We start from the raw sequence: 14,594 nt of genomic DNA, 5'->3' as shown, positions 1-14,594 counted from the left end.
TTATTTGGGAACAAGGAAAGGGAGGGGGGAAATGGGGGGGATTGTAGAGAGGCACAAATCAGGGGTTTGTTTTTTTTCCTGTTCTTCACCTCCGGTGGCCAAACTGTTTTTTGGGGGAGTGGTGCCTTGAGTTCAAATAAAGTGGAAAGAATCTGCAAAGAAATCTCTGTTGTTGTTTTTAAATACTACTATTACCGCGGTCCGGCCAGATGTTCCGACTGAATTTGGCATTTTAATCTGCCTATGGAATCTTTCCCAAGGCAGATGTTTCTTGGTGTTGCAGATTATTATTAACTAGCTGGGGACCCACGTGCTTCGCTACGAAACTATGTGGTAGGGCTTAGTTTTTGGGGAGGAAAATAAGGGAGAAAAAATATTCTGCCCCTGCCTACCAGCATCCATCGGTATTCATCTGTCACCTGTCAGTGTGCGAGAGAGTTGAGGGCTGTTTGGAAACTGAAAGAGTATTTGCTGTGTGAGCAAGAAGGAGACAGCAAGGAGCCTGGGCGTGGCTTAGCTCAACTGTTCTGCACTGAAGCTGCTTGGTGCTCTGAAACTGAAACTCTGCTTGTGTTTTGCCTTTGGAAGAGATTTCTTTCCAGGTGGGGAGGGGGAGTAGAACTCCTTAGCATCGGAGCGTGTTAATAATAATAAAAATAATATAGGAAATACTCTAAATGCTCTGATGGGTCACTTGGAAGAATCCTTTCTTAGCGAGCCCCTAGAAGCCAAGAGGAATCGATGATTATGAACTTGCCAGATATTCCAACTGAATTTGGCATTTTAATCTACCAGGGAGGATTTTCCAAGGCAGATCTGCATGTTTCATGGTGTTGCAGACTATTATTAATTATTTGATGATTATATTATTGGAGGGAGGGGGTGTCTTGTCTTAAAGCCTCGAGGCCCCTCAAGCTTTAGGCCACAAGGATAAATATACCGATTTTTTGGCGGTATAGATCCTTCCACCGAAAGGAACTGGTGTATTAGGCGCCCATCAACTTTCTAGGACAGGTGTCTTGAAGACCCTGGGAGTCCTTGAGGTGCAACCACAATTCAGCCCCAAATTTCTGTTGTTAAATGAGATGTTTGTAAAGTGAGTTTTATGACTTTTATCGCCCCGGTCATTAAGTGAATCCCTACAGTGGATAAGTTAGCAGTGTGGTTGTTAAACGAACCTGGCTTCCTCCGTTGACCTCCAGTGATGAAATACTCACAACGTCTGGAGGATAATAGGGAAAAGCACGATATTTTGGTCCCCTTTCTCTCTTCCCCCAGGCCCCGTCAGGTTGCGCTGGCGGCCGGCTCCAGTCCCGTGCCTCGGAAGGAAAGGCAAAGAGAGCGCTTGAACCAGCAGGCTCCTGGTTGCTTCCCCAAGGGGAGAGCCGCCGCGGAGCACCCTGACAGCCCCAGGGTCCTGAGGGGGGGGGGGGGGGGGGGGGGGGGGGGGGCCGGGGGGGGGGGGGGCGTGAGCGGCAGGAAAAGGGAGCTGGGCAGATTTCTTGGCGGGGGTCCCTTTTGGCCCTTTTTTTTTTTTTTAAAAGAAATATCATGTGGAAAGCTCCCCTCGCACATCCGTGCTAGTTGTTTCTGGCTCTAGGAGGTTGTGCTCAACTCCGTTACAAAGCCAAAGAAGAGCCAGAGCTGTCCGAAGACGTCTCCGTGGTCATGTGGCCAGCTGTGATGACCGGGGCGTGACACAAAGGCAACACAGTCTGAGAAGCAATAAGAGTCCCTTTATTTATTCCAACTTTGCCCCCAGTGTCCAGGTTACCTTCGGTTGGAGAAAAAACTCTCCCAGGAACAGCCTTTAACTGGAGAAAATTCAGTCCAAAACAAAGTAAACACAAACTGTAACTAAAAATCCAAACAAACCAAACTGAAGTAATTAGTTTGGCAGGACAGGAGCAGGAATTTCAGACTTGAAAAGCACGGCAAAACACACACAGTTGGGAAGACGCCAGGAACACAGATAAGCCACGATGATACAAGATAAATTCATGTTTGCTCCCAATAGCTTGCTGCACGCAGCTTGTCTTTTTTATACACTGTGTTCTCAGATGCAGCTAATGAAGGGAATCGGGGCCCTTTCCTGCCCCGTAAGCCAGGCAACCCACGTTGCTCCCTTCTCCGTTCCTCCCTGTGTGCCCTAGGATGAAGAGGGGGTGGGCCTGGGTCTTCCTCTGAACTCCCTCTCCCTTGTTCTACCTCTTCCCTGCTCTGCCCAGCCGGACTTTGCCCTTCCCCAGTTTCCTCCACAGCCAACGGAGCCACACTCCCGCTCCTTATCGGCTGTTGGGCTTCCTCCTCCGAGTCAGACTCAACGGGCATGACACCGGTATGACTAAACGCCGAAGGTGCACGGAATGCGAACTGCTAGGTTGGCAGAAGCTGGGACAAGGAACGGGAACTCACTCCGTTACGCGGCGCTAGGGATTCGAACAGCCAAACTGCCGACCTTTCAGATCGACAAGCTCCAGCATCTTAGCCTCTGAGCCCTGCCCCTTATTTTCTTACAGACAATAAGCTGACCTATAATATAAGCATTTGGAAAATAAGTTGACCCGCTAATTTTCATACTGGTGTTTCCTTATCCCAAATATCATCAGTGCTAGAAGGCCATGGGGTTTGCCGAGAGGAAGACTGTGTGGCTGATGCTGTCTGAGCTGGGTTGTTTGCTTGCAGACTTTTCATGACCCAACTTGGCTACATCATCAGTGTTAGAAGGAAGTGAGATTTGCAGAGGGAGGAGAAGGAGGATTATGGGGTCCTTGGTGCTCTCTGAGCTTGATGGTTTTCTTGCAGACGTTTCATGACCCAACTAGGTAACGTCATCAGTGCTAGAAGGGAGTGAGGTTTGCACTGATGAAGTCCCCTCCTTGGGTCCTGAAACATCTGCAAGAAAACAACCCAGATCAGAGAGCACCAAGGACCCCGCAGTCCCTCCTCTTCACGATTCACTTAGCAACTGTAGTAACTCACTTAACAACGGTGGCAAACAAAAACAAAAGGCAGTAAAAGGGAACGCCATCTTGTTTAGCAATGGAAACTCCAGGCTCCGTTGAGGTCATAAGTCAAATACTATCACTCGTCAGCACTTCGTGGGCACATCCCATAATATCGCAACTGTTCCCCGGCTCTTCCTTCCTGCAACTTCATTTCGGAGCAGCCATGGTGGCCAGGACACTCCTATTGTCTTGCACACTCAAGTGTGTGCTGCTTTGCGGCCCAGGTGTTTGTTCCCCAGCCTGTCAATCCTCCAAATGTTAAATAAATAAAATTTGGACACATCTGGACACTGGCGGGTGCTCCAACAATCTCTGCATTGTCGAGGCTCCTGCAGGGGTGCCAGATGTTCCGGTTTCCTCTGGGCACCCCCAGCCCAGCTGCAAGACGCATCCTAGTAGTTGTCACTGCCCCACCAAGCCCCCTGGGAGAGGGGGGGGCGGCTATTCCTCTGGGTGGGTGCTGCACCGCCTGTGGAACTCCTGGCCATGTTCGTGGAACCACTTGTTGGCCACTGTGGAGAGAGGAGGCGTGGGAAGGATCAGGATGGGTGGAAGGGTGGGTGAGTGAGTGAATGAATGAGGGAATGGATAAATGAATGAATGATGGAATGAATGAATGAATGAATGAATGAATGAATGAATGAATAAGGAAATAAATGAATGAATGAATGGGTGAGTGATTGAATGAATGAGGGAATGGATGGATGAATGGGGGGGATGAGTGAATGAATGAGGGAATGGATGAATGAATGGATGAGTGATTGAATGAATGAATGAGGGAATGGATGAATGAATGGATGAATGAATGAATGAATGAATGAGGAATGGATGGATGGATGGGATGAATTAATGAAGGAATGGATGAATGAATGAGTGATGGAATGAATGGATAAGTGAATGGATGAATGAATGAGGAAATGGATGGATGGATGGGGGGATGAATTAATGAAGGAATGAATGATGGAATGAATGGATAAGTGAATGGATGGATGAATGAATGTGTGAATGAATGAATGAATGATGGAATGAATGAATGAGTGAATGGATGAATGAATGAATGAATGAATGAATGAGGAAATTGATGAATGAATGGGTGAGTGACTGAATGAATGAGGGAATGGATGAATGAATGAATGAGGGAAATGGATGAATGAATGAATGGGTGAGTGACCGAATGAATGAAGGAATGGGTGAATGGATGGATGGATGAATGAATGAGGGAATGGATGAATGAAGGAAGGAAGGAAAGAATGGATGAATGAATGAATGAGGGAATGGATGAATGAATGGATGAATGAATGGATGAATGAATGGATGAATGAATGGATGAATGAATGAAAGAATGAAGGAATGAGGGAATGGATGGATGAGGGAAAAGGTGAGAGAGTGAATGAAGAAATGGATGGATGAGTGAATGGATGAATGAGGGAAAGGGTGAGTGAGTGAATGGATGGATGAAGGGATGAATGAACAAATGAGGGAATGAATGTGTGAATGAGTGCAGAAGCATCATTAGGAGGTTCTGGCCTCAGCCCTTTGCTCCATAGATGCACAAACATATTTTTTGGAGGGAAAGGAGGCGGGGGGGGTACCCCACTTGCTTACCCCACTTGTCTCCCGCAAGGACTGGGCAGCCGGCATGCAGGGTGGCCTCGTCCCCTCGCCCGTTCTTCCGCAGGTTCCACCAGAAGAGAGCAGCGTTCTGGGAAGAGACCAGAAGGGGCCGTGGTAGAAACTGGGGTCCACTCAGAAATGGCCCCCAGCCCAGGCAGGAGGAACGGGGGGGGGCCTTCGGAGAAGACGAGGGAAGACTCACAGGGGTGATGGACGGCCTAAGCATTCAAGGAGTGAGCGAAGGAGTGAGTGAGTGAATGGATGGATGGATGGATGGATGATGTGAGGATGAATGAGGGAATGAATGCATGCATGAGTGAGTGAGTAAATGAATGAGCAAGTGAGTGAATGAATGAATGACAGAATGGATGAATGAGTGAATGGATAAATGAGTGAGTGAATGAATGATTGACTAAGTGAATGAATTCGTGAGCGAATGGATCGATGGATGAATGAGAGAATGGATGAATGAATGAATGAATGAGTGAGTGAATGAGTGAATGATTGACTAAACGAATGAATGGGTGAGCGAATGGATCAACGGATGAATGAGTGAATGGATGAATGAGAATGGATGGATGAATGAATGAGCGAGTGAGTGATTGACTAAGTGAATGAATGGGTGAGCGAATGGATTGATGAATGAATGAATGAATGATGAGGAAATGAATGAATGAGTGATTGAGAGAATGGATGAATGAATGAGGAAATGGATGAATTAGTGAGTGAATGAGTGAGTGACTAAGTGAATGAATGGATGAATGAATGAATGAATGAATGAGGGAATGGATGAGTGAGTGAGGGAATGAATAAGAGAATGGATGAATGAGTGAGTGAGGGAATGAATGAATGATTGACTAGGTGAATGAATGGGTGAGTAAATGGATGAATGAGGGACTGAATGAATGGATGAGGGAATGGGTGAATGAATGAACAAATGAGTGAATGAATGTGTGAATGAGTGCATAAGTAAATGAACGAGTGAGGGAATGAATAAGCGAGGGAATGGATGAATGAATAAATATGTGAGTGAATAAAACAACTGCCACAAAACAGCTTGCAAAATTGGGTACGGTCTCACAATAACCCACTTAAATGACCGTCACAACCATAACTGCGGGCTCAATGACACTCATAAATCAAGACCAGTTTAGGGGCTGATCTTAAATCCAGCATTTTTTCTCCTGTATTTAGGAAGGCCAGAATAACATTATAAGCCTTGTCCATCCTTTGATTTTTGCAATATTTCTTTTTTTTGGGGGGGGGGGGGTGGCTATTCCAAAAAGGAAGAGGAGGACGAAGTCAGGATTTGACCAGCGAGAAGAAAACCAGCCCGGAGGGGAATTGCAAACCGGACGGGGCTCACCTGGATAACCGGCACACTCAGGTTTGCATAAATAAAGGCCGTGGATCCTCCAGCTTCTACCAAACTCAGCTAAGCAAAAAAAAAAGGCAAGAGAAAAGATGGAAGATAGATAGAATCTTAGAATCCTAGGGCTGGACGGGACCCTGGAGGTCTTCTAGTCCAACCCCCTGCTCAATGGTACTCTAGGTGGACATCAGACAAATGGTTGTCCAGCCTTTCTTGAAAACCTCCCGTTCTGTTTTTAAATTGCTGGCTGAATATAAAGACAGTCAGGTACAACTCTACAAAGGCTTCCATACAAAGTTTCTTTATTGGATCACAAGGCATCCTCAAGGTATAACTCAGAGTTATGTCGAGTTCCATCTAATGTCCAAATCTTTGCATAGCTGACTTCATAGTGTGAAAGTGTAGTGATCTTCATCCCGTAACGATGGAGCAAAGGGCGAGATACCTGCACGATGCTGGGGTCCAAGCAAGAAGAAAGGAAACTCCCCCAACCCAACCCAGGGTCAATTCAGTGACCAATCAGGATTACAGATGCGATCACATGACAACAGATAACAGATCATCAGAGTTGGAAGGGACCTTGTAGATCATCTAGTCCAACCCCCCACCCAAGCGGGAGACCCTACGTGACTTGAACTACATTTCCCATGAGGCATTCCCTTAAGGGGACAGCTCCCAATTCCTAACTAATCATTTACTGTCTGGACAGCACACCTCCAGCAATGGAGCACCCCCAACCAGGGGTGGGCGGTTCGGTGAGTATGCGCTTTGTTTGAACCCAGAGCCAGTTCGGCCATCTCTTGCACCCTTCACCCGAGTTCAGTTCTGCCCTGGATGTCCGAGGAAGAAGGGAAGATAAAGAGACTGAAAACTCACGTAGACCATCAACGTAGCTATTCGGTTTCCTGATTTCATCTGATACAGGGGGCTTTTCCTTGACTGGATCAGAAGGAAAAAGAAACGGAGATTTATTTGTGTTTTGAATTGAGACCAGTTTGTGGCAGGATCAGCCAGGGAGTTTACAACGCCCGTATCGTTTGCGTGCGTGGGTCAATTCCCAACATACTTTTATTTTTATTTTTTTCTCCACCTTTATTGTTATTTTTTTTTATAAGTAAGGTGATTAACATACACAATACTCCCCCCCCTCCTCCTATCTTCCCCACAACAACCTTGTGAGGTGGGTTGGGCTGAGAGAAAGGGATTGGCCCAACGGCATCTAAGGCGGGACTAGAACTCACAATCTCCTAGCGATTGGCCCAAAGACACTCAGCTGGCTTTCATGCCTAAGGCGGGACTAGAACTCCCCGTCTCCTGGTGATTGGACTGAAAGTCACCTAGCCAGTTTTCATGCCTAAGGCGGGACTAGAACTCCCCGTCTCCTGGTGATTGGACCAAAAGTCACCTAGCCAGTTTTTATGCCTAAGGCAGGACTAGAATTCACCGGCTCCTGGTGATTGGCCCAAAGTTACCCAGACTGCTTTCATGCCTAAAATGGGACTAGAACTCCCCGTCTCCTGGTGATTGGACAGAAAGTCACCTAGCCAGTTTTCATGCCTAAGGCAGGACTAGAACTCACATTCTCCTGGTGATTGGACCGAAAGTCACCTAGCCAGTTTTTATGCCTAAGGCAGGACTAGAACTCACCGTCTCCTGGTGATTGGACCGAAAGTCACCTAGCCAGTTTTCATGCCTAAGGCAGGACTAGAACTCACTGTCTCCTGGTGATTGGACCGAAAGTCACCTAGCCAGTTTTTATGCCTAAGGCAGGACTAGAACTCACAGTCTCCTGGTGATTGGACCGAAAGTCACCTAGCCAGTTTTCATGCCTAAGGCAGGACTAGAACTCACAGTCTCCTGGTGATTGGACCGAAAGTCACCTAGCCAGTTTTCATGCCTAAGGCAGGACTAGAACTCACAGTCTCCTGGTGATTGGACCAAAGTCACCTAGCCAGTTTTCATGCCTAAAATGGGACTAGAACTCACAGTCTCCTGGTGATTGGATTGAAAGTCACCTAGCCAGTTTTTATGCCTAAGGCAGGACTAGAACTCACTGTCTCCTGGTGATTGGACCGAAAGTCACCTAGCCAGTTTTCATGCCTAAGGCAGGACTAGAACTCACAGTCTCCTGGTGATTGGACCGAAAGTCACCTAGCCAGTTTTTATGCCTAAGGCAGGACTAGAACTCACTGTCTCCTGGTGATTGGATTGAAAGTCACCTAGCCAGTTCTCATTCCTAAGGCAGGACTAGAACTCACTGTCTCCTGGTGATTGGACAGAAAGTCACCTAGCCAGTTTTCATGCCTAAGGCGGGACTAGAACTCACAGTCTCCTGGTGATTGGCCCAAAGTCACCCAGTTGGCTTTCATGCCTAAGGTGGGACTAGAACTCACTGTCTCCTGGTGATTGGACTGAAAGTCACCTAGCCAGTTTTCATGCCTAAGGCGGGACTAGAACTCACTGTCTCCTGGTGATTGGACTGAAAGTCACCTAGCCAGTTTTCATGCCTAAGGCGGGACTAGAACTCACCGTCTCCTGGTGATTGGCCCAAAGTCACCCAGTTGGCTTTCATGCCTAAGGCGGGACTAGAACTCACTGTCTCCTGGTGATTGGACTGAAAGTCACCTAGCCAGTTTTCATGCCTAAGGCAGGACTAGAACTCCCTGTGTCCTGGTGATTGGACCGAAAGTCACCTAGCCAGTTTTCATGCCTAAGGCAGGACTAGAACTCACAGTCTCCTGGTGATTGGACCCAAAGTCACCTAGCCAGTTTTTATGCCTAAGGTAGGACTAGAACTCACAGTCTCCTGGTGATTGGACCGAAAGTCACCTAGCCAGTTTTTATGCCTAAGGCAGGACTAGAACTCCACAGTCTCCTGGTGATTGGACAGAAAGTCACCTAGCCAGTTTTCATGCCTAAGGCAGGACTAGAACTCACAGTCTCCTGGTGATTGGACCAAAGTCACCTAGCCAGTTTTTATGCCTAAGGCAGGACTAGAACTCACAGTCTCCTGGTGATTGGACCGAAGTCACCTAGCCAGTTTTCATGCCTAAGGCAGGACTAGAACTCACAGTCTCCTGGTGATTGGACCGAAAGTCACCTAGCCAGTTTTTATGCCTAAGGTAGGACTAGAACTCACAGTCTCCTGGTGATTGGACCGAAAGTCACCTAGCCAGTTTTTATGCCTAAGGCAGGACTAGAACTCACAGTCTCCTGGTGATTGGACCGAAAGTCACCTAGCCAGTTTTTATGCCTAAGGCAGGACTAGAACTCACAGTCTCCTGGTGATTGGACCGAAAGTCACCTAGCCAGTTTTTATGCCTAAGGCAGGACTAGAACTCACAGTCTCCTGGTGATTGGACCGAAAGTCACCTAGCCAGTTTTCATGCCTAAGGCAGGACTAGAACTCACAGTCTCCTGGTGATTGGCCCAAAGTCACCCAGCTGGTTTTTGTGCTTAAGGGAGATATTATTCCTCCCCATCACTGTCTTGTTCTTTCCTTTTGGGGAAATCCTTGGTTAGAAATGAAGATATTTTTGCCTCAGAGGATGGAAAAGCTGTTCTCCCGTGCAAAGGGCTTGCAACAGGTTTACTCACCGTCGCATGGTCGAAGTGGGGCTCGTAGTGGCCTCCCAGCCCGTAGTTGACCACCTGGAGGTATTCTGCGTAAGGGTGCTGGCTATTCAAGCCTGTTAGGGCCGCAGCCCTTCGACCCAATGCCCCGACCACAGGATCCAGGCTGTCCTTCAGCCAAGCGCTGAAAAAGACCCAGGAATAGCGGCAGCCCGACAGCGAGCCACAAAATGGCTTCCGCCCGAGAGCAATTCCACGACTTTGGAACGAGCTGCCTCCATAAACGGTGGGAACTCCAACACCGGAGGCTTTCAAGAAGAGACGGGACAGCCACTTGTCTGCAAGGGGGTAGGGTCTCCCGCCTGAGCAGTGGGGTTGGGCTAGAAGACCTCCAAGGTCCCTTCCAACTCTATTGTTGAATTATTCTGCTATTCTGACTTAATTCATAACTCTGATCAAAGTAGGGGAGAGGAGGAGGAGGAGGAGGAAGAAGAGGGTGAGGAGGACGGTGAGGTTCCTTGGTGCTCTCTGAGCTTGTTTTCTTGCAGATGTTTCATGACCCAACTAGGGAACATTATCAGTGCTAGGAGGGAGTGGGGTTTGCAAGAAGGAGGAAGAGAAAGAGGAGGAGGAGTTGTGGGGTTCTTGCTGCTCTCTGAGCTTGGTTGTTTTCTTGCAGACATTTCATGACCCAACTAGGTAATGTCATCAGTGCTGGAAGGGAGGGGGGTTTGCAGAGAGGAGGAGAAGGAGAAGGAGATGGAGAAGAGGAAGAAGAGGAGGAGGAGGAGGAGGAAAGAAGAAGAGAGGAGGAGGAGGAGGAGGAGGAAGGAAGAAGAAGAGGAGAGGAGAGAGGAGGAGGAGGAGGAAGAGGAGGAAGAAGAGGAGGAGGAGGAGGAGGAGGAGGAGGAGGAGGAGGAGGAGGAGGAGGAAGGGAAGAAGAAGGAGAGGAGGAGGTGTGGGTCCTTGGTGCTTTCTGAGCTGGGTTGTTTTCTTGCAGACATTTCATGACCCAACTAGGAAACATCATCAGTGCTGGACAGAAGTGGGGTTGACAGAGTGGAGGAGAAGGAGAACGGGAGGAGGAGGAAGAGGAGGGGGGAGGTAGAAGACAAAATAAGGGAAAAGAAGAGAAGGAGAAGAAAGTTACCAGGATGCAGAAGAAGAAGCTTTTCAAAAGAAAAGAAGAAGAAAGTAAAAGGTTATCTGAAAGCATCCAATAACACAATTCCCACAACCATTCCCAGGTACATTGCTAATCAGTATTTAAAAGAGATCAACGGGACCGATTCTGATCTGAGATCTCCCCAATCCAGGCTAAATCTCTTTTCTACGGAGCATCCGTGGGGAGAGAAGAGTTAACTCCTTTTTTCTTTCCTGTAGCTGCTGGAGAAGCGCTTAAGGGTTTTTCCTCTCTGCGGGTTGCAAAATTCAGCTGTGAGATCATGAAACACATTTTAGGGACGGCTGTGCAGCTATAGCAACTTGATATGTGTGTATATATATATATATATATATTTCTCTCTCTCTCTCTTTCTTGGCTTTTCAAGAGACTGCCTGAAGTCATTTCCCTTCCACTCAGACAGAGGCTCACGGGGGAAATGATTCATGGGGGTTAAAATTAATTCATCCCTCTGGAGAAGAAGGTATAGAGTAGAAAAACCAGGCGGGCTCTGTAAAGGAGGCGTTTGAAGGCCATTCCAGAAAGGATGAACGTTTAGCCTCTGGGGACGTAATTTGGGCAAAGGTAGGTCAAGGGTCTCTCGGGGTGCAAATCCAACACTCCCCTTTGGACCGGCTCCCTGGAGCTCAGGGCACACGAAAGGAAAAAAAGAGGTGCTGGAAAGAGGGGGGGGGCGGGAGGCAGATTTTGAAATAATGGACAGAGAAAGGGTCCAGGAGTGGCTGGCTGGGTTGGGCTCTTTCGAAAAAGGCACCAGGAGAGATTTTGAGATGTCCACTGTCTTGGGACAGGGAGTCATGGGTGGCATATGCAATATATTTAATACATAAAGGAATAAAAATGGGAGAAGGAGAAGGAGAAGGAGGAGGGAAGGAGGGAGGAAGGAGAGAGGAAGGAAGGAAGGAAGGAAGGAAGGAAGGAAGGAAGGAAGGAAGGAAGGAGGGAGGGAGGGAGGGAGGGAGGGAGGGAGGGAGGGAGGGAGGGAGGGAGGGAGGAAGGAAGGAAGGAAGGAAGGAAGGAAGGAAGGAAGATTTTAAGCTATCCACTGTTGTATGACAGTGAAAGGGGTACCATGTACAGTAAATCTAATGAATAAATATAGGAAAAGGCGAAAGAGAAGGAGGAGAGAATGGGGAAGGAAGGAAATATGGAAGGGAGAGAAGGAGGGATGAGAGGAGGGAAGGGGAGGGAAGGGGAGAGGAGAGGGAAGATGGAGAAGGAAGGAAGAAAAAAGGGAGAAAGGAAGGAGGAAGAGAAGGAAAGAAACATAATCAGTGCTACCGATAGAAGGAAGTGGGTTTGGAGGAGGAGGAGGAGGAGGAGAAGAGGAAGAAGAAGAGGAAGAAGAGGAAGAAGAGGAAGAGGAAGAGGAAGAGGAAGAGGAAGAGGAAGAGGAAGAGGAAGAGGAAGAGGAAGAGGAAGAAGAAGAAGAAGAAGAAGAAGAAGAAGAAGAAGAAGAAGAAGAAGAAGAAGAAGAAGAAGAAGAAGAAGAAGAAGAAGAAAAATAATGACTGGCTGGGGAATTCTGGAAGTTGAAGCCCACCCTTCTTACCTCTGGCTGATCCGATAGTCGGCTTGTTCCTGTTTTTCTCCTGAAGCCACCACAGATCTCTGCAACTGGACCAAAACAGGGGAAGAGGGATAAGGGAGAGAGAAAAGGAGAGGAAAATAGAGGAGAAGAGAAGGAAAAGTCCGTTGAGTGACCATCCGAAGTCACCACATCATTGACAAAAGGGACTTACGACCGTTATTCATCCTTACGGCCATTAGCATCCCCATGGTTAGGTGATCAAAATTCAGCTGCTTGGCCACCTGACTCAGATTTACAACGGTCACAGTGTCCTGGGATTTTGTGGTCCCCTTTTGCGACCTTCTGACAAGCAAAGTCCATGGGGGGAGAAGCTAGGTTCACTTAACGACCGTGTGAGTCATTTAACAACTGCGGTGATTCGCTTAACAACAGTAGCAAGAAAGGTTGTCTTGCTTAGCAACTGAACTTTGGGCCTCTCTTTAGTTGTAAGTTGAGGACTAATAAAACCACTTACATGATTTCTTTTTTTTTTTTTTTTAATTCCTTCCTGTTTTTCTTCCTTTCTCCCCCATTCTTTGAAATGAATCTTTCATTTCTCTAATGCTTTGATCTACCATTTATATTTATATTTATAAGGACTGAATGGAAACTGCTTCCAGATTTGCAGCAATGGGAAGAGAGATTAAACTGAGAAAATGCATGAAAGGAAGAAAAAGGAAAAAAAAGAGAGAGAGAAGCTATCCAAAATATTGAAGAAATAGGCATCCAAAAAAGGCATCTCCCCACCCTCTCTCTTAAGAGTAAACCCTGAGATAAAAAAATACCTTCTCCTGTTTAATGAGTCTTAACAGATTTAGAAAAATGAACAAGAAGAATTTGACCGCTTCGCGAAAAAGGAGAAAAATGACAGGATTCAGAACTAAGATTAACTGCGCAGGCAATCCTCAACTTACAACCATAAATAAGCCCCAAATTTATTTATTTCTTTTTTTGTTTAATTTTAACATACAATAACATACAATAAATCCATTCCATTTCAATCATTTGTCGATGAGATACATATTTCATGTGCTTGACAATTACTAATAATATTCTTCTTAACAGTATAACCATGTTGTCCTGCCCCCGGTTGGAGACTGACTCCCAGGGAGAGGAGGAACAGCCGACAGGGAGTGGAGGTTTGGCTCCGGAGGTCGTGGAGGAAACTGGGGAAGGGCAGAGGCCGGCTGGGCAGTCAGAGGAGGACCCAGGCCTACCCCCTCTTCATTCTAGGGCACGCAGGGAGGAGCGGATAAGGGAGAAACGTGAATAGTGTGGTCTATGAGGGAGGAAAGAGCCCTGATCCCCTTCGTGGGCTGCAGCTGGGAGGACTGTTTAAAAGGACAAACTGCGCATGGCCCAGTGCTGGAAGCAAAGCGTGAAATAATTCTAGTCTATCCTTTCTTATCTAAGTTCTGGCGTCCTTCCCAGTGTGTTTATCTTTATTTCTCCCAAAGATTCAAATGGCTCAGGAACCATTTTTTTTAATCAGTTAGAAAAAAAGAATAGGTGTCATGCCCTTGTTGGAGTCTGACTCCGAGGGAAAGGAGGAACAGCTGACGGAGTGGGAGTGTGGTTCCAGAGGTTGTGGGGGTAACTGGGGAAAGGCACAGGCCGTCTGGGCAGTCAGAGGAAGACCCAGGCCCATCCCCTCTTCATCCTAGTGCATGCAGGGAGGAGCGGATAAGGGAGAAACGTGATTGGCATGGTCTATGGGGGAGGAAAGGGCCCTGATCCCCTTCGTGGACTGCAGCTGGGAGGACTGTTTAAAAGGACAAACTGCGCATGGCCCAGTGCTGGAAGCAAAGCGTGAAATAATTTACAGTTCTTAATTGAGTTCTGGAGTCCTTCCCAGTGTGTGTATTTCGATATTTGTGTACGTCTTCAAGCCCTTATCCTGCCTTGTCTCCTTAATTGCTTCAGTGTGGTTTGTGTTGTTTTTTTCCTATTTATAATTTATAGGTATTTTTAGTTTGGACGGCATTTCTTTCTTTTCGTAACTGTTTGTGGGGGAGTTTTTTTTCTCCAGTCAATGATAATTGGAGCTTTGAAGCCAAGTTGAAGGAATTAAAGGGACTTCACCTGTTTGTGTGACTGTGTTGCTTTTGTATCCCACCCTGGGTCATCATACATATAATAATAACCACATTCCCATATATATAATATAAGTAGCATTCAGTATATCTATTACACTAGTTTCTCTTATTGCACTATAAATACGTCTAATCCCTTTTAATTAATTTTATTTTCTAGCCATTGATAAAACAAGTCCCA

The 14,594-nt window shown here is 47.0% G+C and overlaps 1 protein-coding gene across 2 annotated transcripts in view; it reads right to left on the bottom strand.

Annotated features, from left to right (window-relative positions):
• Positions 1–2,373: 2,373 nt before the first annotated feature.
• Positions 2,374–14,594, bottom strand: part of P4HA3 (prolyl 4-hydroxylase subunit alpha 3) — a 31,085-nt gene continuing 18,864 nt past the window's right edge. The window contains exons 8-13 of one of the 2 annotated variants that reach the window (XM_087965960.1): positions 12,303–12,367; positions 9,592–9,751; positions 6,871–6,933; positions 5,989–6,057; positions 4,614–4,710; positions 2,374–3,520 (exon numbers count right to left, since the gene is read on the bottom strand). In XM_087965960.1, the coding sequence (XP_087822086.1) occupies positions 3,450–3,520; positions 4,614–4,710; positions 5,989–6,057; positions 6,871–6,933; positions 9,592–9,751; positions 12,303–12,367 (525 nt within the window). In that variant the 3' untranslated portion in view covers positions 2,374–3,449. The remainder of the gene's footprint in view (positions 3,521–4,613; positions 4,711–5,988; positions 6,058–6,870; positions 6,934–9,591; positions 9,752–12,302; positions 12,368–14,594) is intronic. The other variant, XM_087965959.1, reaches the window with a different exon arrangement.

The sequence above is a fragment of the Notechis scutatus genome, chromosome 5 (genome assembly GCF_049901735.1).
Source record: "Notechis scutatus isolate UNSWTSFEM ecotype Mainland chromosome 5, rNotScu1.2, whole genome shotgun sequence".
NCBI classification, from domain to species: Eukaryota; Metazoa; Chordata; class Lepidosauria; order Squamata; family Elapidae; genus Notechis; species Notechis scutatus.
Note: the sequence above shows the minus strand (reverse complement) of the source record. Positions and strands in the feature narration are given on the sequence as shown.